This window comes from Polyodon spathula, chromosome 12, assembly GCF_017654505.1.
Source record: "Polyodon spathula isolate WHYD16114869_AA chromosome 12, ASM1765450v1, whole genome shotgun sequence".
In the NCBI taxonomy this organism is placed as follows: Eukaryota; Metazoa; Chordata; class Actinopteri; order Acipenseriformes; family Polyodontidae; genus Polyodon; species Polyodon spathula.
This window is the reverse complement of record NC_054545.1, coordinates 45,003,435-45,029,445: the sequence shown is the minus strand read 5'-3', so window position 1 is coordinate 45,029,445 and position 26,011 is coordinate 45,003,435. Positions and strand designations below refer to the sequence as shown.

The 26,011-nt window shown below is 44.7% G+C and overlaps 3 protein-coding genes across 4 annotated transcripts; 2 read left to right on the top strand and 1 right to left on the bottom strand.

The window, feature by feature from the left end:
• Positions 1-1,973: 1,973 nt before the first annotated feature.
• Positions 1,974-5,515, top strand: LOC121325017 (kelch-like protein 11). The gene is made up of 2 exons (XM_041267305.1): positions 1,974-2,525; positions 3,418-5,515. The coding sequence occupies exons 1-2, from the start codon at positions 2,056-2,058 to the stop codon at positions 5,003-5,005; spliced, it is 2,058 nt and encodes a 685-aa protein (XP_041123239.1). The 5' UTR covers positions 1,974-2,055; the 3' UTR covers positions 5,006-5,515.
• A 4,951-nt stretch (positions 5,516-10,466) lies between these two features.
• Positions 10,467-17,229, top strand: LOC121325019 (cytosolic 5'-nucleotidase 3-like). Of its 2 annotated transcripts, XM_041267308.1 has the most exons (10): positions 10,467-10,724; positions 11,175-11,252; positions 12,229-12,327; positions 12,659-12,728; positions 12,810-12,856; positions 12,969-13,054; positions 13,218-13,307; positions 13,679-13,841; positions 14,433-14,633; positions 15,044-17,229. In XM_041267308.1, the coding sequence occupies exons 1-10, from the start codon at positions 10,722-10,724 to the stop codon at positions 15,152-15,154; spliced, it is 948 nt and encodes a 315-aa protein (XP_041123242.1). In that variant the 5' UTR covers positions 10,467-10,721; the 3' UTR covers positions 15,155-17,229. The 2 variants fall into 2 exon arrangements, with proteins under 2 accessions (XP_041123242.1, XP_041123243.1); XM_041267309.1 differs by lacking the exon at positions 11,175-11,252 and having other exon boundaries at positions 10,483-10,724.
• A 185-nt stretch (positions 17,230-17,414) lies between these two features.
• On the bottom strand, positions 17,415-25,773 carry LOC121325018 (peptidyl-prolyl cis-trans isomerase FKBP10-like). The gene is made up of 10 exons (XM_041267307.1): positions 25,133-25,773; positions 23,695-23,840; positions 23,239-23,428; positions 22,433-22,578; positions 21,765-21,954; positions 20,504-20,649; positions 19,880-20,069; positions 19,569-19,711; positions 19,003-19,166; positions 17,415-18,340 (listed from the first exon to the last, which is right to left on the bottom strand). The coding sequence occupies exons 1-10, from the start codon at positions 25,324-25,326 to the stop codon at positions 18,152-18,154; spliced, it is 1,698 nt and encodes a 565-aa protein (XP_041123241.1). The 5' UTR covers positions 25,327-25,773; the 3' UTR covers positions 17,415-18,151.
• Positions 25,774-26,011: the final 238 nt, after the last annotated feature.

Below are 26,011 nucleotides of genomic sequence, written 5' to 3'. Positions count from 1 at the left end.
CCTGTTTTAATGTCCATGGTTTAGTTTTCTGTATACTTCCACGCAAATGGGTAGTTTTCCAAGCTGTGGTCTGCTAGAACGTGTGTGGAGGGGGACCCTGACCTGATAATCCTATGAAAGAAAATGTGCTGGGAATGTTAAACCAGTTTGCCGGATGTGACTTTGACATAAGTGGAGTTGCTATGGCAACTTGGGTTTAGATGTAGAGTGATCAAGAATGTGCAAGAAACGTACGGGAAAGGAAAATATGGTAGACAACCACAGTAACCTTGTAAGAGAGAGTAGTTAGTGGTTGGCTGCACTTAAATGGAATAACAGCTGAATAACTAATGTCTAGTAGATAGCAAAAACAAACTGGTCACGCGGTCTCTGAGCCTACTAGAGAATAAATACCAGCGGTCTCCGAGCCTGCTAGAGTATAAATACCAGCGGTCTCCGAGCCTGCTAGAGTATAAATACCAGCGGTCTCCGAGCCTGCTAGAGTATAAATACCAGCGGTCTCCGAGCCTGCTAGAGTATAAATACCAGCGGTCTCCGAGCCTGCTAGAGTATAAATACCAGCGGTCTCTGAGCCTACTAGAGTGTAAATACCAGGCATAGAGGTGGCAGACAGAGACACTCCCAATATCCCCAGGATCATTGTGGACAACCTAACAGTCTGAGGGCTCTCTGCAGGGGTTCAGGTAATTGATCGATTGCCTCTCTGGTAATAATAGTGGTGTGTGTTTATATATATATATATATATATATATATATATATATATATATATATATATATATATATATATTATATATTGTATCTATAACATAGATTTAGTTCTACATCTGGACTTACACCCATAGACCTTGATTTTGTCCTTTACAGAACTTTTGGAAAAAAAAAGTAGTTAATTCCACGTTTTGTCTTGATTTCATAAACCTTACATGTCGAGCGATTGCAGCTTGACGCCAGAATAGAGCCGACAATAACTAGGCAGAAGTTAGGCCTTTTCTCCAGCATGGCCCATTAATTCCTCTCCTATAAAACTGTTCGTGACCGACAAGAGCCGAAACTCTCAGCATCCGACACCTATCTTAACTGAAAATTTAAAAACGAAGGTGCAGATTTGATACATTAGACCAAGTCAATTATTTTTTTTTATTGAGCAGTTTTGCGTGGGCTGGCCCAGTTACTGGTGCCTGTTGCATTTGAGCAGTGTGCCAGGTATTTTTTTTAGCCCCTGCATACGGTTTTTGTGAGCAATATGTTTACTGCTCTTTTGAAATAATCAATAATCACATTCATGAACAAGCAATTAAGTGGTGGTCTTGGCAAAATGCGGACTGAGATGGATGTATAGAAATAACACGCTCAAAGCACACGTTTAAATATTTGTCAGTGTTGCCTCAATAATTAATTCATTCGAATATGTTAAGCTTATAAAAACATAATATTAATATATATATATATATATATATACTATATATATATATATATATATATATATATTAAAAAAGGAAACCCTGTCGACCAATTACGTATGTATTGACAGTGACGTATGTAAGTGGGTAGCAACTTATTCAATTTTAGCATTTTCAAAACAAGAAAAAAAAACCCTCTAAATTTAACACGTGTCATAAACGTGCAGTATAAATCTGATTTTAAAACCTAAATACCGGCGTATTCGTTAAGAATCAGAGTTCTAAATTCGAATTGCATATTTAATTAAATTTCGTGCTGACTGCCTGTGTTGCATCGCTGGAGAGCAGAGATTAATATTTAATTATTCTACTGAAAAAAAGATTTGGATTTTTCCAAATTCACGACACTATGCTCGTGCTCTAAAAGTTGAAGCAGTACGGTACGGTAAGGTGTTTAATTACAATCTGCCAATTAAGTCATATTCTCCCTGAATTCCGTCAGCACGGCTTCTTAAGGAGAACATTAGACTGGTTGCATGTGACGTCGTTAGTTCTTGCGGGGGGCGGGGCTGTATTGGCTGTGCGCAACGTCACTCTGGCGTGCGTGTTTTTCTTCAGGAATAGATATTAAAAAAATTAAATCTAACAACTAAAATGGAAGTCGCTGCGCTAAACCTAGAGCAATCTAACCGAAGCGGTGGCGGCGGCGGAATCAGCAGCGGCAGCAGCAGCTCCCTCACCGGGGATGGGGACTCGGAGGAGTCCGAGGATTTCACGTCCTCGTCCCACTGCTCGGAGCTCTCCCGCCGGCAGAACGAGCAGAGGAAGATCGGTCTCTTCTGCGACGTTGTCCTGGCTTTCAGCAGCGGGGCGGCCGCCGGGGGAGTGCAGAGCTGTGAGATGTCGGCTCACCGATCAGTCCTGGCCGCGTCGACCGATTACTTCACCCCGCTGCTTGGGGGACAATTCTCCGAATCTCTTTCGGGCCGGGTGGAGATGAAAGAATGGAGTTCGGAGCTGGGTCCGGACCCGGGGACCGTGGAGAGCGTCATTCAGTTCATGTACACTGGGGAGATACGGGTCAGCACCGCCAACGTGCACGAAGTATTGGAGCTTGCAGACCGGTATGTGAAGGACAGCGATAAGCGAGATGTCAGTGCAGTTGGTATTGTGATTGCTTTTGATAAACCGGGTGCTTCAGACCTAGATCCGTGCAGAATGCGTGCAATAGCAGTTACTGCTAGCGGTCTGCAATCTGCGTTGAACAATGAACCAAATAAGAATGTTTGAATTTGCAAGTCCGGTGCTCCAAGTAATTTACAAGAGCTGTACATTAATTCCAGTTTTTCTGCCACAAACCTACTTATATATATATGTGTGTGTGTGTGTGTATGTATTATGTGTGTATATATATATATATATATATATATATTATATATATATATATATATATATATATATATATATATATATATATCTAATATATAAGCCCCGGTGTCTAAATCAGATTTTGAAGACGTACTTTCATTGGAAAAAGAAGCTACACAAATAAGATTGAATTGCCTGGGTGTGTACCACAGTAAGTCGTTCAATATTTATTATTGTATATTAGTCGTACCATAGTATTGGTATTCATTTGCTCCTGTGATGTAATTACAGTGAGCCCATATGCTACTTCTCAAACTAATGGGGGTGAATGTGTTGCAGTTGAATCTGGAATGCAGTGACATTAATTTATTCAAGTAGGGGTCAGTTTTCAATTGGTTAGAACCAGAGCTTTAACGAAATGGCCAATGCAGTGTGTGTACCCCACCTTTCTTGATGTGTATGTTTGTTATTTGTATTTAATTATTAAATAAGTTTTTTTTTACTTCATGATAATCTATAACTTAATACTTGTGCTTAGTTATTAAAAAGATTCTAAACAACCTGCTGATTTCTAATTCCTCTTGTTTTTTTTTTGTTTTAATTTATTTATTTTAAAGTATTTATTTATTGTTTTGTGTTGTTCCAAAGGTTCCTCCTGCTCCAACTCAAAGAGTTCTGCGGAGAGTTCCTGAAGAAGCAGCTCAACCTGACCAACTGTGTGGCAGTGCACAGCCTGGCGCACATGTACTCCCTGGACCAGCTCGCTCTGAAAGCCGCAGACATGATCCGCCGCAACTTCCACAAGGTGATCCAGGACGAGGAGTTCTTCACGCTGCCCTACCACCTGGTCAGGGACTGGCTGTCGGACGCCGAGATCACCGTGGACTCGGAGGAGGTCCTCTTCGAAGCCATTGTGAAGTGGGTTCAGAAGAACTCGGACGGGCGTGAGAAGTACTTCGAGGAGCTCTTCAGGCTCCTCCGTCTGCCCCAGATCAAACCCACTTACCTGACCAGGGTGGTCAAGTCTGAGAAGATGGTAGCTGAAAACGAGGCCTGCTTCAAGCTCGTCTCTGAAGCGGTCGAGGGTCACGCCATCAGGTTCGAGAATGCCAAGCCCGCCGACTTGGAGTACTGGGCCTCTTACGTGGCCTCCTTCCAGCCCCGCTTCGGCCAGAACATGGACGTGATCATGGTCGTGGGCGGCGTGTCGGAGGGTGGGGACTACTTAAGCGAGTGCGTTGGCTACTTCATCGATGAGGACAGGTGGGTCAACCTGCCTCACATCCACAACCACCTGGACGGGCACGCCATCGCCACCACGGAGTCCCACGTTTACGTGGCCGGGTCGATGGAACCCGGCTTCGCCAAGACCATGGAGCGGTACAATCCGAACCGCAACACGTGGGAGCAGGTGAGCAACCTTCTCACCCGCAAGCACTCCTTTGGGCTCAGCTGCATCAAGGAGATCCTGTACAGCATCGGGGGCCACGGCAACTTCAGCCCCGGCTTCAAAGACGTCAGCGTGTACAAGCCGGAGCAGGATAAGTGGCACAACCTGGAGTCGGCACCCAAGATCCTGCGCGACGTGAAGGCGATCAGCGTGGAGGACCGCTACGTGTACCTCACCGCGCGGACGCCGGTGGACGTGGACAACGAAGACGGCTTGAAGACCGTCACCACCCGCTACGACACAGACAGCCGCCAGTGGCAGGAAGTGGATTCGCTGCCACTGATCGACAACTACTGCGTGTTCCAGATGGCGGTGGCCGCCACCAACTTCTACCACACCGCCTCCTGCTGCCCCAAGAGCTATGACTACACACGGGACGAGGCGGTGAAGCAGAAGATCACCAGCAGAACCCCAGACGAGATCCTAGAGAGCCTCCCCCCGGAGGTGACGAGCAGCGAAGGGGCCGCCATCTGCTACTTCAGGGAGGACGTGTTCATCATCGGGGGCTGGAAGAACAGCGACGATGTCGACAAGCAGTACCGCAAGGAGGCGTACCGCTACTGCGCCGAGAGGAAGCGCTGGATGCTCCTGCCACCCATGCCCCAGCCTCGCTGTCGGGCGACAGCGTGCCACGTCCGAATCCCTTATAGGTACCTGTACGGGACTCAAAGGTACCCCATGCCACAGAACTTGGCCCGGCAGCGGGACAGGATGCAGCAGATGCAGCAGCTGCACAGGCGCACCCTCACCTTAAGGAGGCAACTGCAGTCCCAGATTGACTGTTAAAACTGGAGACGTTTCCAGAGTTCGAACGCAGAGCTGCAGCATGTAATCCTGCCCACTCCTGAGTCTTAAAGTTTTCCTTGGCGGGTGCATATACTGGAAGGTGTTGATGCTTGTTCTTCAATGCTGGCATATAAGATGTTGGTTTGTGACCATAGGCATCTGTTTGTTGGGCCATAGTAGCAAGCAATGAAGTGCATGCATTACCAACGTTGATGGAACAAATCAACTATTTATTAAAAAAAAAAAAAAAAAAATTCTCTGCTGTGTTAAAAAATCGGTATGGTCTTGTGATGTTGAGGCTTTCCAAGTTCTAATCCATGAAATACAGATCAGTGTTGTGAGAGCACAGGAGGATCAAGACTCGTACAGTGTGCCAGCATTCCATCTGAAAGCTCTGCAAAACATGTAACATTTGGATTTGGAATTTTTTTTTTTCTAGCCCTTTTCAACTTTTCCTTCCTTAATGCAATTTTTTTTTTTTTTAGGCGTGACACAGTGAATTACTTTTTTTTTTTTTTTTTTGGGGGGGGGGGGGGGGATGTTTGATGTCATACTAGCTAATGGCTTTTTTAACTAGATCTGATTCTACCTGCACTTGTCTTATGCTTTTGATCTTAATGGAGGCTGAAAGGATAGAAAGCGTGCGAAGCGGCTGTCCTACCAACATACCAATAGCTGCACTACTTACAAACACAAGACTTGTTAATTGTTGCAAATTGTTTGAATTTTTTTTAAAAATTGGCAGTCACATTGGAATTGAAAACCAGTAACTGACCCACATCCCCGATTGCACAGGTAAGAAATGGAATTAAAACAAACTGGACGGTACTGTGTAAAATGCACACGGCTGTCTTGTAGTATTAGCATGTAAATGAAGAGTCCTGCAGTGCACGCTGTCGCAGTGTGTATACAGCCCTTATCTATTGCTTCTCAGTGACAAGGAGGAGTGCTTACATTGCCCCAGTTCTGAACTGAATACAACTGACCAGATTCCCTGGTGGATGCATTTCAGTGTCTGCTCCCGGTTGCAGCAGCATGCACTGGCAATATGTCTGAAGTTCCAGTTTGCATTCCCAACTCACGGCAATCTTAACATATGAGCAAAGCTCAAACTTGGGTCCCTTGAAATGTTCTGTAGTTTAACCCTTGTCATATTCTTGCTTTTGTCCTTTTTTTTTCTTTTGTTTCATTAACCAACTTATTTATTGGTTATCATGACTCTTACCTGCACAGACATTCCAATACTGTAAAACAAGAATTTCGCGAGCAAGAAGTGTTTGCTAATTGCGTGTTGCATTAAAAGAAGTGCGAACATTTATTGCAGCAAAAATGGACCTTGAAGGCCATTAGTGAAATTAGGTTGCTACAAAAAGAAAAATCCTGTTTTACAGTAATTTGTGTGCTGATTAAAGTACGTTCCACAAGCATGCACAGGGGTAAGGAGTGCTGGTTCTGTGTAACGGTCACTTCACTACTTGTGTTACTATGGGCAATATAGGACTGAATGCACCAGGATACAGAGGCTTGTTGGTCGTGCTTCCATTTGTGGTGCACAAGATCAGTGCCCTCAGTGTTAATAGCGCGTGGACCAAATTATTACATTTCCAGTAAGAGAGACATTCCCATTTGAGATGATTACTACAATTGCAGTATTTGGACATTTTGATATGCACTACCTAAAGAACAAAAAATCAATTAAAAAATACCTGAATAAAGGAACAGCAATTTTAAAGCAACATTTTTTTTTTTTTTTCCCCCCCCAAGATATTTATCCTAAATTTTACTGTCATGGAACTTTTGACATCCTTAAGTCTTTAATTTCTACATTTAAAGAACAGGTTGTCTGAGTATTTGTTCCTCGCAGGCGCACTTTGTAATCCCTTACCTCAAATCAAGATCGATGTCTTACGTTCCCAGAGCAATGTGCTTTGGAGCCAAGAGATTGTCAGTATAATTACTTCTATGCTTGCTCGGTGTAACCTGGGCACTTGTGTTTGCAATACATTTTTTTGTTTTGTTTTTATTGTTGTGTTAAACTGCAGAATGATTTCTCTGTATTTAGGTGGCAGAAGTAAACAAGGCTAGGTATTTAAATATGTAGCAACTCGCTCTGTTAATTAGCTTCAAGATCATGTTCTCCTAAATACACAAATCTGCAAGGTTGACACAGCCTGTGTTAAGTGGAACTGGAAAAGGACCAACAACAAGGGGGAGGGGGGTGACTCGCACGGAGAAGAGGGTTGCTCTCCAGAAATTACTGGCAGAAGTTCAGCTACACAGTGATGAGGGGAGCAATAAAGAAAAACCTACTGAAGCCTTTTGAAAAGCCTCCGGGGCTACGTCTCTAACATTGCGTGCCTCAGAATCTGGACTTGGTGGGACTTTTATCTGAAAGCTTTTATTTACACTGTACTTTCTTATTATTATTTGTATTACTGTATAATGGAAGTTATGTTTCTTTTCCAAGTGCTTTATATTACTATTATTTGTCATTTATGTTTTTTTGTTTTTTTTTGGGGGGGGGGGTTGGTGATGCTTTACTTGAATTTGATGTGATTGTACAAGTGGTAAAAATAAAACGATGATATATGTATGTGATTTAATGGTCCATGTTAATTATATCTGCCAAGTAAATCATATGTAGGTTATTAAAATCATTAGAAACCGTGCATATAATACTGTTGCCTCTGCGTGTTATGTTTGTTGAGTGTGCATGAGCAAACTAAGTTTTAACAAATTCACACCGTATGCCTTACGCCATTTAAAAAGTTTACCACTGTATTTTGTCCTATGTTTATACATGTATGTAGCAGAGTCTGCCACATTATACATGCATGTAGCAGAGTTTGCCACGTTATACATGCATGTAGCATAGTTTGCCATGTTATACATGCATGTAGCATAGTTTGCCACGTTATACATGCATGTAGCAGTCTGCCACGTTATACATGCATGTAGCATAGTTTGCCACTTTATACATGCATGTAGCATAGTTTCCCACGTTATACATGCATGTAGCAGTCTGCCACGTTATACATGCATGTAGCATAGTTTGCCACGTTATACATGCATGTAGCATAGTTTCCCACGTTATACATGCATGTAGCATAGTTTGCCGCTGGGCTTCAGAATGCTTATGTAACAGGGCGGAGGCTTGCCAAACGAATGCCTTTAACACCAAACGAGATAGTAAATCAACAGGTATTTCACTTGGAAACTTGTAAGTATGTCACAGTTTTAGAATTGAATTAGGGAGCGTTTTCTTGATTATAGCTGCTGGGTTGCACTGGATGCATTACTCCTTTATGAATTACAAGCAAATGACATGCTAATAGTAACGATTTGGAGAATACACCCCTGAGAATGATGCTCCATAGATACACTTAATTCATCCTTAATTTGTATTAAAATCATTGCTAAATCTGTGTTTGTGTTTTATAAAGACCTAACCGGGCGTGTGCCTGTGGAATCCGTGAACGAGCTTCAGGCTGCTGCAGCTTGTCCCGCTGTGAGACCCCAGGTAGCAGCTGCTGCAGCTCGTCCCGCTGTGAGACCCCAGCTAGCAGCTGCAGCTCGTCCCGCTGTGAGACCCCAGGTAGCAGCTGCTGCAGCTCGTCCCGCTGTGAGACCCCAGGTAGCAGCTGCAGCAGCTCGTCCCGCTGTGAGACCCCAGGTAGCAGCTGCAGCTCGTCCCGCTGTGAGACCCCAGGTAGCAGCTGCTGCAGCTCGTCCCGCTGTGAGACCCCAGGTAGCAGCTGCAGCTTGTCCCGCTATGCGACCCCAGGTAGCAGCTGCCGCAGCTCGTCCCGCTGTGAGACCCCAGGTAGCAGCTGCAGCTCGTCCCGCTATGCGACCCCAGGTAGCAGCTGCCGCAGCTCGTCCCGCTGTGAGACCCCAGGTAGCAGCTGCTGCAGCTCGTCCCGCTATGCGACCCCAGGTAGCAGCTGCAGCAGCTCGTCCCACTGTGAGACCCCAGGTAGCAGCTGCAGCAGCTCGTCCCGCTGTGAGACCCCAGGTAGCTGCCGCTGCTCGTCCCACTGTGAGACCCCAGGTAGCAGCTGCAGCAGCTCGTCCTGCTATGCGACCCCAGGTAGCAGCTGTAGCTCGTCCCGCTGTGAGACCCCAGGTAGCAGCTGCCGCAGCTCTTCCCGCTGTGAGACCCCAGGTAGCAGCTGCCGCAGCTCGTCCCGCTGTGAGACCCCAGGTAGCAGCTGCAGCAGCTCGTCCCGCTGTGAGACCCCAGGTAGCAGCTGCAGCAGCTCGTCCCGCTGTGAGACCCCAGGTAGCAGCTGCAGCAGCTCGTCCTGCTATGCGACCCCAGGTAGCTGCCGCAGCTCGTCCCGCTGTGAGACCCCAGGTAGCAGCTGCAGCAGCTCGTCCCGCTGTGAGACCCCAGGTAGCAGCTGCCGCAGCTCGTCCCGCTGCGAGACCCCAGGTATCAGCTGCTGCAGCTCGTCCCGCTGTGAGACCCCAGGTAGCTGCCGCTGCTCGTCCCGCTGTGAGACCCCAGGTAGCAGCTGCCGCAGCTCGTCCCGCTGTGAGACCCCAGGTATCAGCTGCAGCTCGTCCCGCAGTGAGACCCCAGGTAGCTGCCGCTGCTCGTCCCGCTGTGAGACCCCAGGTAGCAGCTGCAGCAGCTCGTCCCGCTGAGAGACCCCAGGTAGCAGCTGCAGCTCGTCCCGCTGTGAGACCCCAGGTAGCTGCCGCTGCTCGTCCCGCTGTGAGACCCCAGGTAGCTGCCGCTGCTCGTTCCGCTGTGAGACCCCAGGTAGCAGCTGCAGCAGCTCGTCCCGCTGTGAGACCCCAGGTAGCAGCTGCAGCAGCTCGTCCCGCTGTGAGACCCCAGGTAGCAGCTGCAGCAGCTCGTCCCGCTGTGAGACCCCAGGTAGCAGCTGCAGCAGCTCGTCCCGCTGTGAGACCCCAGGTAGCAGCTGCAGCAGCTCGTCCCGCTGTGAGACCCCAGGTAGCAGCTGCAGCAGCTCGTCCCGCTGTGAGACCCCAGGTAGCAGCTGCAGCAGCTCGTCCCGCTGTGAGACCCCAGGTAGCAGCTGCAGCAGCTCGTCCCGCTGTGAGACCCCAGGTAGCAGCTGCAGCAGCTCGTCCCGCTGTGAGACCCCAGGTAGCTGCCGCTGCTCGTCCCGCTGTGAGACCCCAGGTAGCTGCCGCTGCACAAGGTGTTCTTGTGAGCGTTGAAATCGACCCAGTTGACGTTGATCACGACGTCACACAGTTTCCCCTCCAGTCTCGGCTCGTTGAAGATGGTGCAAGTCCCGGCGCCCATTTTGCGTTCCGTTTTGTATTTCTGACCTGTTGACAAAATGGGCGGCTCTTCCATTTAATTCCGGTGTGTGTGTGTGTGTGTGTGTTTATCTACATTACCTATAGCCTCTATATTCAGTATATCAATTCCCCATTGATAAGAGCTACTGCTGGAAGGCGAGAGGATGGAATTGTGCACTGTCACTTTAAAAGCCCCCGGAACCGGCTGGGTTGCTATGTGACCAAGCAGGAATCATTTAGTAACTTTCGCTGGCTTTGCTTCCGCATGTCACCGTGTGTTAGGTTTGCGTGTAGCTCATCTCTCGGAGTTGTTATGTGTGTTTAGTGCTAGTAATATCGACTGTTTGTTTTAAAGACGTTTTTATTGCTTTATGGTTTAAGTTTTTTTTTTCTTTTAATTATTATTTTTTTTAGAAAAACTGAATCTTCCTGGAAGATGGTGAGTTGTGTGTTTTTCTGCAACACAAACTGTACTGCGTATGTGCAAACATGTTTTGTGTTTTGTAAGTGTGGATTTTTTTTAAGACAGCGTGCAATTAGTATTCTGAAATTGATGACTGATGCATGTATAAACGCAGTAATTTATCAGGCTGTTTGTGCATTTTGCACAGAGCAGAAGCAGTTGCATACTACAGTACAGACGATGGTGTGGTTGTTATATATCACGGGGAGTGTTTTTTATTTCGCTAACTTCTTGTATGAGTTAATTCAAATGGACTGCACTTGATTTAGGCCCAATGGTATAACTGTAAGTTTATTGTGGTCTTGCAACGCTGTCATTTGCTGTCGTCTTCTTCAGAGGTTGTGACTGTAGTATGATTTCATTGTGTGTCTGCACCGTTGAAAAGCAGTACTCAGTAACACATTCTTGCGGTTCTGCTGCGGTCAGGCGTACGCGATGTCCTGGATAATTAACCCAGTGAGGGCCGCTGGAACAGTTTGGCACCAAATGAAAAAATATAACGAGGTTAGACGAGATTTCTTTCGTAGCCGCATGCTCGTTTATTTTATTTTTTTTTCATCACAATTTTTCAGTTTGTCGCTGGAAATATGCTGAGATTCACCTTCCAAATCCAGAGGCTAAGAATGAATGCCGTGATACTAAAACCGCGCAAAATTCGCTTGCTTGATTTATTTATTTATTTATTTTGAGGGTTAGGGTTACATTTGAAACACGTCAATTGGATTTAAAGTAATTTTGTTGTACTCTGAATAGGAGTCATCTGTCTTAAACAGTTGAAAGAGGTGGAGATTTCTTTCTTTATTGCCGTATGACAAATTTAATAATAATACAAAAAATGGATTTGGAAGAGTAGTCGGCCCATCATTCCCTCTCCCACCATCCCATTGGTTTTGATTATTACTAGACAACCATGATACCTTCAAATCATAACCATACAGCTACCAGTTCTATAAATACAAAGAAAGCTCGTTGTAAAATTGCTGGACCTTATATGGTACTGTATGTACCCGTTTAAAGTTACCAGTCAGAAATCAGACAAGCCTTTTGCCTTGTGAAGGGCTGCAGCCAGGTCTCTCTGCTGGTTATAAATATCCTTTCGCCACATCCTGAACTCTGATGCGGGGGTTGTTACATGTGGAACAGTGTGCATGCAATTCCAGTATGCCCTCCCTGCAAAAAAGAATAATGTATCCTGCCCCCTGGTTCCTTCTGGTCCCACTTACAAAAGCAGCACACAGCCCAGTGCTCATTCAGCCAATGCACGGGTGGTCTGTTTTGTGGTTTGACATGTTGTTTGCAAGGATGGAATTAAGACTCCCATTGCACAGCAGTTTGATCCATTCCTGGTTTTACTGCGAGTTTAATAAAGACACGCCCGAGCTTGTTACCGAAATCAAACTCATAGTAAAACCTGGAATGGGATAAACTGCCATGCAAGAGGAGTCTCAGTTCCAGCCCTATGTTTGTGCGTCTCCTGCAGTTGCCCGTACTTGCCAAGCCGAACGTGTGCATCCGAGACCGGAAGAGGGTGGAAGAAATGATCCTCTCCCTTCAGAAAGGAGGGGCCAGCAAACTACAGGTAATAATAATGGTGTCCCGTTCGAAACGTTTCAGCCACAAGGGAATCTTCACACACAGATTCAGTGCGTTCATATCAGCTTTTCGTCAGTTTCTTATTTAGATGTAATGACATTTGTTTGTAAGTGTTCGGTGGCAGTCTCTAATCAGTTTGAGACTGTGTTTTCTCTTGCACTCTTTGTGTGACAGACCAGGAAACGCAGCACAGCAAAGAGTGTGTGCGAAATACTCCATGCTGCAGTGACCCCTCTCGTCATTGCAGTAATACTTGTAATGAAACATTCTTTTACAAAAGTGTGATTTGCTGAATAATAGCTATCTTCCTTTACCAGATTATTTCCGACTTTGATATGACCTTGACCAGGTTTGCCCACAATGGAAAGCGCTGCCCCTCCTGTCACAGTGAGTACACTACAGGCTTTAAGCTGTGTTGCCTTCCCCTTGCCTTGTGTCTGTACTGAGCACCGTTTGTGTCTGTTTTAGATATCGTGGATACAAGCCGGTTGATCAGTGAAGACTGTAAAAAGATGGTAAGTTGCACATTTAATGTGTGATTGTGTGAACACAGTGATTTTCAGTCTTTGTCTTTTGTTTTCTGTAGTTTAAACTGCTGTTGCTTTTGCGTCTTTCTTTTCCCTGTAGCTTAAAGATCTTTTGAATACCTACTATCCTATTGAAATAGACCCAAGTCGATCCGTTGAAGAGAAGTTACCGTTAATGGTTGAATGGTAAGTTTGAAGATTTTTATGGAAAACCCAGTGCGAGAAACCCGTCTTTTTAATGTTTTGTAAGTTCTGAGGATTTTACAGTCCTCCTTTGAGATGCACCAGCGCATGAAAACTGAGTGTGTGGTAAATGTAGGAGACGTTTCACAGTGTGACTGTTCTCCAGGTGGACAAAAGCCCATGACTCCCTGGTAGAGCAGAAGATTCGAAAGGACCAGCTTGAGATGGCAGTGAGGGAGTCTGACGCCATGCTCAGGTATGCACGACTGGTACACAGTTAGTGAACATTTGCCTGGTGTCTACACGTGTATACAGAAAAAAAATAAAATAAATAACAATATATATATACACACACACACACACACACACACACACACATACAATGTAGCTTTCGAGTTAAGGTGAAAAGCATTACTATATGTAGGTGTATATGTATTGTTATTGTATAGTAATTTGGAATTATTTTATTGTTGTATTGTTATTTTATTGAGTATGGTATACTTTGGTCTCTCTTTGTGTTAGTGCTGCCCTAGTAAACTAAACTAATGACTGTCCTCAAAACCTGGTGATCCTTGCTCATAAAATCTTTGTCTTGCTGTTTTTTGTTTTTTTCTTCCCCTTTTCCAGAGATGGGTTCAAGACTTTCTTTGACCAACTTTACGAGCACAGCATTCCCCTGGTGATCTTCTCCGCGGGGATTGGGGATGTCCTAGAGGAGATCATTCGCCAGGCCGGAGTCTTTCACCCCAACATCAAGGTGGTCTCCAACTACATGGACTTCGATGAGAACGTACGACTTGTAAAACCAGCCTGCGAAAAATAGCTTGAAAAAAAACTGGCCATTTCATTGAAAAAATAGTTAGGCCAAGTTTCAGTTTTGTGTAACATGCAAGTCAATGGTGCTTTATCATGCCAGTCTCTTTCTGTTGTAAGATGACTGACCCGTATGTTGAGATAACTTCAAGTAAAGGTGTGCAATCAGAGGAGAGGAGAGGAGGGTTTGGCGGCACTGCCTACTCAAATGTTCCAACAAATACGCTTTTTAAAGATATATTTATTTACATGTGCAACACTAAATATATAGCTTTCATGCAGAGGCAGCCACCTGATTCAAATTCTCAACTCAGTCCCTGCGGTACATTTGGAGGAGGCAGACGCCCTCTTGCCGCCTCTACACTTACGATTAGCACATCTGTTAGCCTTGATTTGGGGTAAAACATTAAGAAGATACGAAAAGTGCTGTCAGTCAGAAACACAATATTAAGATTCTACTGCCGCTAGGGGGGCTTAAGGGGGACCTCTTTTTAATTTATTTTTTAAACATATAAAAGCCCCACCCCGTCCTGTGTCTCTTGTTTTAACGCCCTGTCCCCCCTCCCAGGGTGTTCTGCGGGCGTTCAAAGGGGAGCTGATCCACACCTATAACAAGCGGGAGGGGGCGCTGAAGAACTCCGGGCTCTTCAACCAGCAGACAGGGAGCCGAAACATCATCCTGCTGGGAGACTCCATGGGGGACCTCAGCATGGCGGACGGGGTGGAGAACACGGAGAACATCCTCAAGATTGGATTCCTCAACGACAAAGTACTAGCCTTTCATCACCTGCCCTGCACTGTTAAGGGTGGACGTGTCCATCAGTTAGTCAGACAGCTGTGCCCAATACCAAAAGCTCTGTGCATTATTCTGATGCACCACAAGAAGACTCCCGTTGCATAGCGGTTTGATCCATTCCTGGTTTTACTAGGAGTTTTAACGTGGCTAAGGGTGAAACTGCTATGCAATGGGAGTCTTATTTCCAGCCCTGCACGGTATCATCAGGTAATTGCAGCAGCAGTTATTAGTTGGCATGAATAGCTTAAAGCAATCCCAAGGCTAGGTTGAATGTTTCAGGCAGTAGTTTCACCAGAAAGTACCTTGCAGGTTTCTGTAACACGTTATGTCCTAATCCGCTTGAATTCTTGGAGGGCGAGTGCTAATTGTTGTATTGCCCACAGGTGGAGGAGCGAAGGGAACAGTATTTAAACTCCTACGACATTGTGCTGGTGAAGGACGAATCCATGGATGTCGTGAACGGAATCCTGCAGTACATCATTGCCAAGAACTGAGGAGCAGCGAGCCAGGAAAGGACTGGGTGTGCAAACGCTTGCTGTGCGCTACGACGCCCACCTCCGTGCCTCGCCTAAATCGTACCCAGACCCCGTTTGTTTCGTTGTCAGCCTGTGTTAATAAGAAAAGCCACTTATCTGAAAAGGGAAACTGTGGTGTATGGCAGAGTATTCAGCACCACCCTTAACTGTTTGGAGGCCAGTGTGTGGTTTATTTTTTCTATATAGTTGTCTGTCTTTTTTAAGTTCCTCATTCTGAAAAAGTCATTCTTTTTAAAAAGAACAGAGATTCACTCTGCTGTCTTGTCTTGATTCTTTTTTTTAAAAGAAGAAAGCTGTTCTGCACTTTTATTTTTTTTTTTAAACCTGTACTTTCCATATTGTTTGTAGCCAGACAGTCATGTGCACATGTATTAGAACACCTCAAGTTTTATGGTTTATATCCTTTATATACATACCTGCATGAAAACCTCTGGGGTGAGAATTTCGGTCAGTAATTGGTGATTTACAAACAATAGGCACTCGTGTGGAAATGCTAGACCACTTTGTACTTTAATTAGGCACCTTAAACTATCTAAAGTCTCCTGCATTTTACCATTTGAGGCTACATGTTCCTTGTTCTCTTACTGTTTTACATTAGTTGCATTTGTGGCCTATTAAAGTCATTAGTTAAATGAAACAGTTGCTGATTTGCCTTTTTTTGACAATTTTTCCAAGATTTATCCTTACATGTGCTTAACAGATAAAAACTACAGAAGCAATGGGATATTCTAATAAGTGTGCACACTGCTGGATCTAATATATAGGATAAGCTTGGATAGTAGTTTGGGACAGGCAACATTGCTCAAGTGTTATTTTTACAAAAGGTAATGTCTACCAAGTTTACATTGTAAAACATTTAATTAAAAAAAAACGTACATTGGGGGAGAAATTGTAAAGCTTACAATTGAAGCACTAGTGTCGACGAATGGGTTTGTGGAATGATTTTTTCATATTCCAGTTTCAACGCCTCTAACCAGAGTGCTCCAGTAACTTCCTATGCTGTGTGTGTGTGGGGGGGGGATTATGTATTATTACATGTGCTACCATTCTGAAAGTGTTCAATGTTTTAGAAGTGTAAATTGACAGGCATGTTTACATCATTGTATTCCCAGCATCCTGTTTGGCAGGCAGTCTCGTTAGACGTGCAAGTAACACAGCTCAAATGGACCACTTTTAGGTTTCACTATTTTATTTTAGAGGTGTCATAAAAGCATCAGAAGGGCTACATTTGCAGAATCAAGAGTTACATTTAGACTTCAGTTTTTGCAGATATAAAAATCAGAGTAAGTTACCATAACGATATAGTATATGGCACTTAAGCCTCTGTAATGGAATTTAGTTGCAATGTTGTCTAAAACGTGGCAGCTAACCCTTTAAGATGGAATCTTTACCTTTTATGTGTTACCTTTAAATGAAAAAGCTTTCAAAAGGGCTTAAACTGGCGTCGAATTGAAGCAGTTATACCAGTGTTTTATTTCGTTTCTGTATTGAAGTACGCATTAAACACATCATTGATCAAAATTTCAATGTGCAGCATTCTGTTAAAATGAGCTTCTCACGGTGGCGGCACATTACTTCAGTAGAAGTCACTGTTTTTTAGTCCCTTAAACTGGCTTTAAATGAAAGCATTTGAAGAATTACTATTATGAAGGAATTGGAAATTGATTTTAAAAAGGACTCCATCCCTGCTAAGTAGAGCTATGCATTTCAGCTCTAGAGGACTGGCAGTGTCACTGAGAAAAAAAATAAAGCATTCTCACACTGCTCAAATAAACTGTTGCTCAGAAAACTCTGGTCTTGGTTCCTGTTTAAAAGGTGTTTGTACAATCCTACATAGAAGAGTGGAAAAAATAACCAAATAAAACAGTGAAATGCATTGAAAAAGAAAACTGGGTGGGGGTGCAGAAAGATGGGCTGATGGAGAACTGAGCTGCATTGTAACACATGAAACATTCTCAGAAAAGCCTGGCCCATCTCTCTGCACCTTTGTCATAAACTTTGCACAAAAGTCAGAAGAAAACGTAGTGTTTTGGATAGGATACAGTGGCCCTATCGGATAATCAGGATCTCAGGAAACTGCGAGACTGCTTTCTTTGCCCCAGTGTATCAGAAAATGGTTCCATAGAAAAAAATTACACCAAACAACATTTATTTTGTATGCAACAGGTGGACCCCTCTTCTGTAAAAAATGAATTTAAAAGCTATAAAAGGTTTCCAATTCATTTAAAAAAAACTTTTTTTTTTCTTTATTGTACATTTACAAAGAGTACACCTTATAAACAACACCAAAAATCATGCAGAGATTTGGGCATGTGTGAATGTGACTGGAAATCCAGAACAGGAGACTGATTTACTTTAATCTGTTAAGAGAGCGAGAGGGAGGGGCATTATCATACAGAAGAGCAGAGCTATATCCAGGGAGGGGGGGGAATTCCAGATTTCAATTATAATTCCATTTCATTTTTAAAATCAATCCCCGATTCCCATTTCAGCAATTACAACACATTAAATCAAAATTGCAAATTGTCAGTTTTCTTTTAAAAGGAGCTTCTCACAGTGGCAAAAAATGACTTAAAGTAAAGTCACTGTTTGTTAGTCAATTAAAAATTGACTTCAGATGAAAGCAGTTGAACCGACACACCAATTACGAATGTCTCTAAAAATATCAATTCCTTCAAAAAGGAATTGGAATTGAAATTGAAAAAAAAAACAGGAATTAACCTCAATCCTGACTATCTAAACACGCACAAATATATATTATTAGCGACAACGTTACTAGCAGTAACTCTAGAAGAAACGCAAAATCAAACGGAAACGTGAAGAACCACAATGGCGTTGACTTTGCTCTCCTTCGTCCATTACCAGGACTGGTCCTCTTTCTCCCTGTATAAACCTGGTTCATGTGTCACTCTGTATTTCTGCTTTGCTGTAGCGTGGCTTGTCAGTCTCTACTGTTCACAGCTCCTCGTGCCTTGCTCGCTCTGCATCCTCGTCCACTTTCAGCTTGAGCTCTTCGGCAACGATGTGGCCGTCCTTGTTGCGGTCCTGGTTAATGAACATGTCCTTGATGATCTGGTCAGGGTCCTGGCCTGGCTTCAGACGACCCTTGCCCTCCGCAACAAGGCCCTTGATAAAGGTGGTGAACTGAGAAAGGGAGAGGGGGAGGAGGAGGAGTCAGGAATTAGGGGCGGGGCTCTTGTGGTGCAAGCAGTTTGTGCAAGTGTCTTTAGTGATGTAGCTGTGGCAAAAAGTTTTGCATCACCCTATAGAATGAACTAATTTTGCTTCATACAGTCGAATGAAACCTGCTGAATTATGTTAACATATGTTCCCATATACTTAATGAAAAACTGACAAATTGAAAAAAAATTGACATTTCAAAATCTAACACGAAATACTGTACTACTATTATGGCTTCTGGTAGATTTTTGCAATGTCATTTTGTAGTTTCTTTGATCACACGATGTAAAATAAAAGACCTCACATTATGCTTGTATAGTTTATTTTTATTATTATTGTCTCAATCTTAAAATTCTAGGGTGATGCAAACCCTTTGGCCATTGCTGTAAATTCAGGGCTGCTGTATCTGGGCTCTCAAAATATTGTTTTTCAGAAAGAAAAAGTTAGCCGCAAGTTTCTTCTATATTTTAAAAGTGGTCGCTGGTGAGCTCATAACGATGTGGAGGGAAGATCTTTGCCATAAAGCCTAGTTTGATTAAAGCTCTTTCAAGATGGTTATAGTTCTTAACCACTTGGTCGTACCTGAGCTCTCCTCCCCACCCCCATGTCCCCTCCTGTGCACTGACCTCCTCCAAGGGAACAGCTCCATCTTTGTTGATGTCCATCTCTTCAAAGAGGTTTTCACCAAGGTCGCTGAGCCACACGAACAGGTACCCGTCTGGGACCCCCTCCTCAAAATCCACCAGCTCCACCTCGAAGCGCAGGACTGCACTCCCAGGCACTCCGCGGGCTACAGAGAAAGAGGCACAGGTGCCAGTCAGCAATGAGTCTGCCCTACGGCTAAAAGCAGCCTCAGATATGAACCGTTATAATTTGAACTTCAGTTGACTCATTCCAGTCATTGGCTGCTGCAAAACTGAGTGACGACTAAAAAACGGTTGATATACTGCATGGGAACAAGCAGTTTAATAAAATGACTGGCTTCAATTCGTGCATGCTGTAGATGCAGAAGCACCTCCCAACAAAGCCCAGGCTATGGGTTCTCTATCAAAGCCCATCAGACCTCCTATCTTGTACCTTTGGACTGAAGCATGCTGCACAATCAGCACGCCCTTTTCACAATACTCATAACAGACAGAAGTTTCAGGGATGCAGTTATAGAAAAGCGTGTGCTACATAGCGTGGGTCTCACCTCCATCCTCCCCATGGCCCAGGTGAGGGGGCACTATGACAACCCGTCTCTCTCCAACGCACATTCCCTGCAGACCCTCATCCAAGCCGTCAATCACTTTGTTGGCTCCGAGAACCACGACCTGAGGGTTTTCATTATCATTTCTAAAAGAAAATGAAAACACATACACTGGCTTAGAACACAGCATGTGGCTTCAGTTCTTGTCCTGCAGGTTCGTCCTGTATAAAGTGACTGTAGCCTGCAACAGTAATTCCCCAGGCTACATGCTCCTAACCTGCCAGCGGTGTGAGAGAGGTTGGGGGGGTACATACGAGGAGAAGAGGTGTGTGCCGTCCAGCAAGGAGCAGTTGTAGTGGTACTTGATGAGGTCATTGGCGCGGGTGGTCTTGTTGCATTCCTCGGGTTTGATGGAGCTCACGATCTCCACAGGGTCGCTGGGGTTGTGGAAGTCAATCACGTGGATATCGAAGACCAGCACTGCGGAGCCAGGAATGCTCTCACCTTGGAGAGGAAAAACGAGCCGCAGCAATACAGCATTAGCCTTTTCATACTGGATAGAGTCACCGTTCAGAGGAGCTGGAGCACCTTTCCCGTGGCATAGCAGTTTTATCCATTCCTGGTTTTACCGCAAGTGGAAAAAGACGCACCCAAGCTTGTTACCTCTACACTGGGGCTAATCAGGGACATTTTAAAACCTGGAATGGGGGGGGGGGGGACTGCTATGCAATAGGAGTCTTATGTCCATCCCTGTAGCAAATTAGATTTTCCGCTATGGTGGAAGGGACACAAACCAAATGGCAAAAAAAAAAAAAAAGGCATTCGAATTCCGATTTCTTATTCACAGAGAGGTAGAAAACAATCATTTTGATGCCGGCTTTCTCCAAGCTCGGGTCTACAGTGTCACCAGAACACCTTGATAAAACGGCAGCCCTTACCGGCTCCACTCTCTCCATACGCCATGTGGGGGGGTATGATGATCCTCCTCTTCTCCCCAATGCACACCCCCTGCAGAGCCTTGTCCATCCCAGGGATCACGAAGCCCATCCCAATGTACGTGTTGTAGGTGCTGTTGCGAGAATAGCTGGGGGAAGAAAAAAAAAAAAAACAAGGACAAGCGAGGGGTGAACTGCAGCCGAATTGGGGATCATCACCCTGCCCCCACGTTAGGTGTGTGACGCTTCATTGTGACGAATCACACTCTTTACAGCGTATCTCAACAGAGGCATGTGTCGTGATACAAGAGCAACACGGCCCCCTTACAGCAGATCACATGAATGGTTTGTGACTGAAGAGGTGTGTTGTGTAGCTGGTCTGGATGCAGGCTGTCCCTTTCTTATTTCATTTCTGTTTAACAAAATGGCCCACCGTTCAATGAACATTTGATCTTGCTGTGTCTCACACAAGAAGCCAAATTGGGACCTGCATATCGTGATGTTAAGCTGAGGGAAGCCGCTTCTTCAGGAACAGTGGCTTAAAACATGGTTCCAGGAGACCTAGTTTGAGACGGCTTTGCTGTATCAAACCCCAAATCTCCCCTGCTGTGCCAGACAGTGGCCTGAAACCTAGTCTCCTAAAGTTACATGCCAGAAAATGGCACTGTGTTCACTCAGCTTTATAAGCAGAGTAATACATGTTTTATTATAGTCATTTAAAAAATCAGTTAATAATCCACCCCTGTTGTAACAGCAGCATTGTAAAATTGCCTCCAGCCTGATTCTTAGTGCTGGGTTATTTGCTAATTATTTCAATTTAAATCAGCAAGCTGCAACTTGTCCTGTATTCTGTTCATCCCAAGCAAAGATTTCAGACAGCTGCCAGACACATGGCCCTCCCCTTCTAATTACTAGATCAGGTTGAACGACACAAAGGCTCTCAGGTGTAGACAGTAAATAACTAGTGTCTATAGCCACAACAAAAAGAAACAAAAAAAAATGTTTTCTATTTTTTTGCACCCCCAACAGGGGAAGAAATTACATCAAGCTCATATCAGATCATCATGCACTTCCGTCTTCCATATGTAAAGACTAGAAGAGGTTTTTTTTGTAATTCGTCCACATGAGGTCCCCATGCATGAAACTGTAAAGTAATCAAAATCAAGAAAGCAGGCAAGCCTGGCTGCACTGCAAGGGCCACATTGCTTCTTGTTAAGGGACTCACCCTGGAATACATCACCTACCAAACGTCTCATGCGCTTACCTAGAGTCGAAGAAGGTTCCGTCCAGCAGGGTCCCGTTGTAGTGGTATCGGATGTAGTCTCCCGTCACGGACTTGCGCTTGCACAGATCTGGGATCACCTGGTTCTCAATGGTCAAGTCATCCTTGGGGTTGTGGAGATCCACCAGCAGAACATCAAACATGAGACTGGCTTGAGGAGGAATCTCAGTACCTGGGAGAGGAGATAAGCGTGTGTCCTTCTAAAGGCAGTCTGTGGAGCTCTAGCTCTTGCTGTAGGTGTGCCGTGGAGTTTAGAAATATACAACAATAGTGCACAGGGACGGAGAGAAGACTCGCATCGCATCTTATTGCATAGCTGTATCACCCATTCCAGGTTTTACTACACGCTTGATTAGCCACAGTGCATTGGTAACAAGCTCAGGTGTGTCTTACTAAACTTATAGTAAAACCAGAATTGGATTAAACTGCTATGAAATAGTAGAATTATTTTCATCCCCGTTGTATAGCAGATTCATAAAGGGATGGGGCCAGGATATATATATATGGACAGTCTCTGATAATTGTTCTAAAATCGCACCCCTGTGTTTTTCATGATCCGGAGTAACACACGATTGTGGCTGAGCTAAACACTGCCTCTTCTCAATTTCTGTTAAGACACCCAATCCGATTTTGATCGGACCTCATCTTACCGTGTCCCGTCTCTCCGTAGCCCAGGAATGGCGGGATGATAATGTTCCTCCTCTCCCCGACGCACATGCCGATCAGACCCTCCTCCATGCCTTTGATCAGCCAGCCGTCGCCCACGTAGGTGTCGTAGGTGTGCTGCTTGCTGTGGCTGCAAGCGAGGAGAGAGAAGCGGTGAGGAGACAGGACCAGGCGTTCTGGCCCACCGCAGAGGGCTGGGCTGTCAAACTCCAGCCCTCGAGGGCTGCAGTGTCTTCATCCCAACTTCAGCTCTCAATTAAACTTGACTGGTTGATTGAATTATTTGTTCAACTGGGCATGTTGAATATTTATGCAAGGTCTTTTACTGTTGACGATTTCAAAAACCGCACTTAATTCAAAGTACACTACCTACAAGACAGTGTGTGGCCTGGAAAGAAGAGTTCAATCTGTCCAATTAAATCAAATAATTAGACCAATTACATAACTGAGAGCTGAGGGAACGGTTGCCATCTATACAAGATCAACAGCTGAGAACACATGCAAGTACAGTACATAATAAACACCAGATTCAGAGCACCTCAAAAAAAATGACTGAAAACACAGGCATGGAGGTTAAAGCAGAGTGGAAAATGTAGGGTTAACATAGGACTCCACGTACACTAGGACAACTCAACTCACACCGCAATGCATTCTGGCACCTTTCACAGCGGGACTACGCTTACCAGAATGCAGTGGGGTGTCAATTGTCCCACTCTGCTGAAGTGACTGCTAATGCAGGCGTCTCCTGCACACTGCAGAGATATCAGCAGGGAAGCACAAAGACCCTTGCCTGGACTCAAAGGGAGTTCCGTCGAGCAGGGTCCCGTTGTAGTGGTAGCGGACGAAGTCCGAGTTCTGGACAGTGCGTTTGCAGTCCTCAGGTTTGTACACAGTGGTGGTCTGGACCTGGTCATCCTTGTTCCAGATGTCCAGCAGCACCACGTCGAAGACAAGGACGGCGTCCGGAGGAATGACACTACCTGGCGGGACAAACGAGAGCAGACCGTCAATACAGGCCCCTTTTCAGGTCAGAAAGGGTTTGAGACGGGGCTACCATGTGACTCCATGTAGACTCAGACTGTGGGACAATTCAGGTATTTGAACTCGCACCCCAATGCATTCTGGTTAGTTCTACCTTTCTCAGCAGGACTACACTTACCAGAATGCACTCAGCAGGACTACACTTACCAGAATGCACTCAGCAGGACTACACTTACCAGAAACTCTGGGGACCGCTGGCTCTTACCTGCGCCCAAGCTGCCATACGCCAGATGCGGGGGGACGGTGATATTTCTCCTCTCGTTGACGCACATGCCCTGGATTCCCCGGTCCATGCCGGTGATCAAGCGACCGACTCCGACCAGCCCGCTAAAAGGGGTTCCGCGCTCATGACTGTGGGAAAAGATGCACAACACATAAGAGCTAGGGTCGCCAACTCCGAGTTACAAAAAAAAAAATAATAATAAAAAAATACCGAAACATCTGAACAGAAGGGAGCTGGTTCAAACTCGCTAGAATCCTACAGTCATCCAACAGCATTGCTAAACATTACTATTATAGAATTGACAACCTATTACTGTAACAATGTGCGTCTATTGCAGTGTGTGCCGAAGTTACGGGGCTGGCATTTCGTGTTGCTGTACTGTTGTTAGATTTAACTTTCACGGTTAATAAGCGATCATAACAATATAGAAAATGTAAAACACGGCGATGCCAGTTAAATTAAAAAAAACAAAAAACAAAAAAACAAATACAAAGTAGCCTGTGCTCAAATGCGAGCAATGGCACCCCATGGGTTAACTCACGCCTGTTAATCGAGAACAAAGCGCACGAGGGCACCTTGAGGCCATGCAATTTAAGAAGTATTTTTTTGGCCCTATAAAAGGCACGCAGATAGAAGAAATTCCGCTATGCGAGGTTGGCACCAATCTGTATCAATTGCAGTTACATGTTTTAACCCTTCGCCTATCAGTATTAATGCACTACCCAGTGCAGAAACAGAAAGCATTGGGCGTTGTTATTTACATTTTAAATATTGCATCTTTTTATGGCAGATATGTTACTACCAGTAGGATTTATATAATTACAAAAAATGTATATTTTTGCTAATGCTTAACTGAATTCCCTTGAAAGAATGTTGCTATAAAAAGTATCGCTAATTTAAAGTATCCGACTTAAATACAAGGATATATAATATATACTATATATATATATATATATATATATATATATATATATATATATATATATATATATATATATATATTAAACTGCACAAATAGTTGGTAAAATGGGTTCATGCATGCGTAAAAACTTCCTTGCGGACATTTGAAATAACTGTGGCAAACTTCTCCCCGTTTGATTGTGGCCAGTAACCCCTGATGACACGTCTACAGAAATCGAGTGTGTGCAGAAAAAGGCTACTGTTCATGACAATAGCGCACAACACATCATGTTGCAGTGGTCAATGGTACTATCAAACCGGCATCTAACAAAGTGCATTACAAGACTGCATTTACAGCACAGCTGCACGGGTAATTATGATAAGCAGGGAAGCAGAACACACTGGGACAAAGACCGTTTGCATCACTTACCCGTGCTCTCTATACTACCGCTTGCTGTCCGCATCTGCCAGCGCTTGTTTCGTCTGCAGATGGACATAAGCACGCATTTGAAAGACTTACCTGGAATCAAACTGTTTCCCGTCTGTCAGGGTGCCGTTGTAGTGATATCTTACGTGATCGCCCGTTTGCACCTCTCTGGGGCAGACCTTGGGGATATAATAACGGTCTATGACTACGTCTTCCAGGGGGCTCGGACTGCACACTGCGCACACCACCAAAACACTTAGAACTACTACTAACAACTCCACCGCCATCTCGGTAACTTTTAACGAAATTAAAAGAAAAACAACGAGTTGGAAGCAGAGTAAGCGTCAACTTCAGCTGCTCTTCTTCGGATCAACTTCTTTACTTCGGGCAGCCCAGCAGAAAAGTGCGACAGCCCCCTTCGTTCTTTGCAGACAATCTGGGAGTTGGTTTTAAAGGAATTTGTAAACGTGTAAAACGGCACTGTGGGTGCGGACGAGGGGGCCGATGCTGATTTTAGCTGTCTGTGAATTTTGGGGCGTAGTTTTTTTTTTCCGTCAATACCTGTGTTTGCCAGCTGGGGGGGGGGCGCTTTTGCATAAACCGGCTGAAAATCTATCAGCGCTAAAACCGCATTGCTTATCTGAGTTCTCGTCGTGTGAAGAAAAAAATTAATCGTCGGGAAAACTTTGGCCCACTAAACAGTTATGGCTGGTTTATGAAGGGACCTGCGCTCTCCCAAGATGGAGAATATCTTTCTGGGTCCTAAACTCCAAAAGTAATTTGCTTTACAGTGCAGTGTACTTGTTTGCCTGCAACATGATGTGGGTCTCAATACAAAACAGGCTTTTCTGAGTTGTACTTTTGCAAATACACTTGCTATTGAAACGTGTAATCTACGTCTTTCCATGCAGCATTGCGTGTAATGGATGCCCACAGGCATACTGTAATATGCACAATGGACAATGCCTGTTT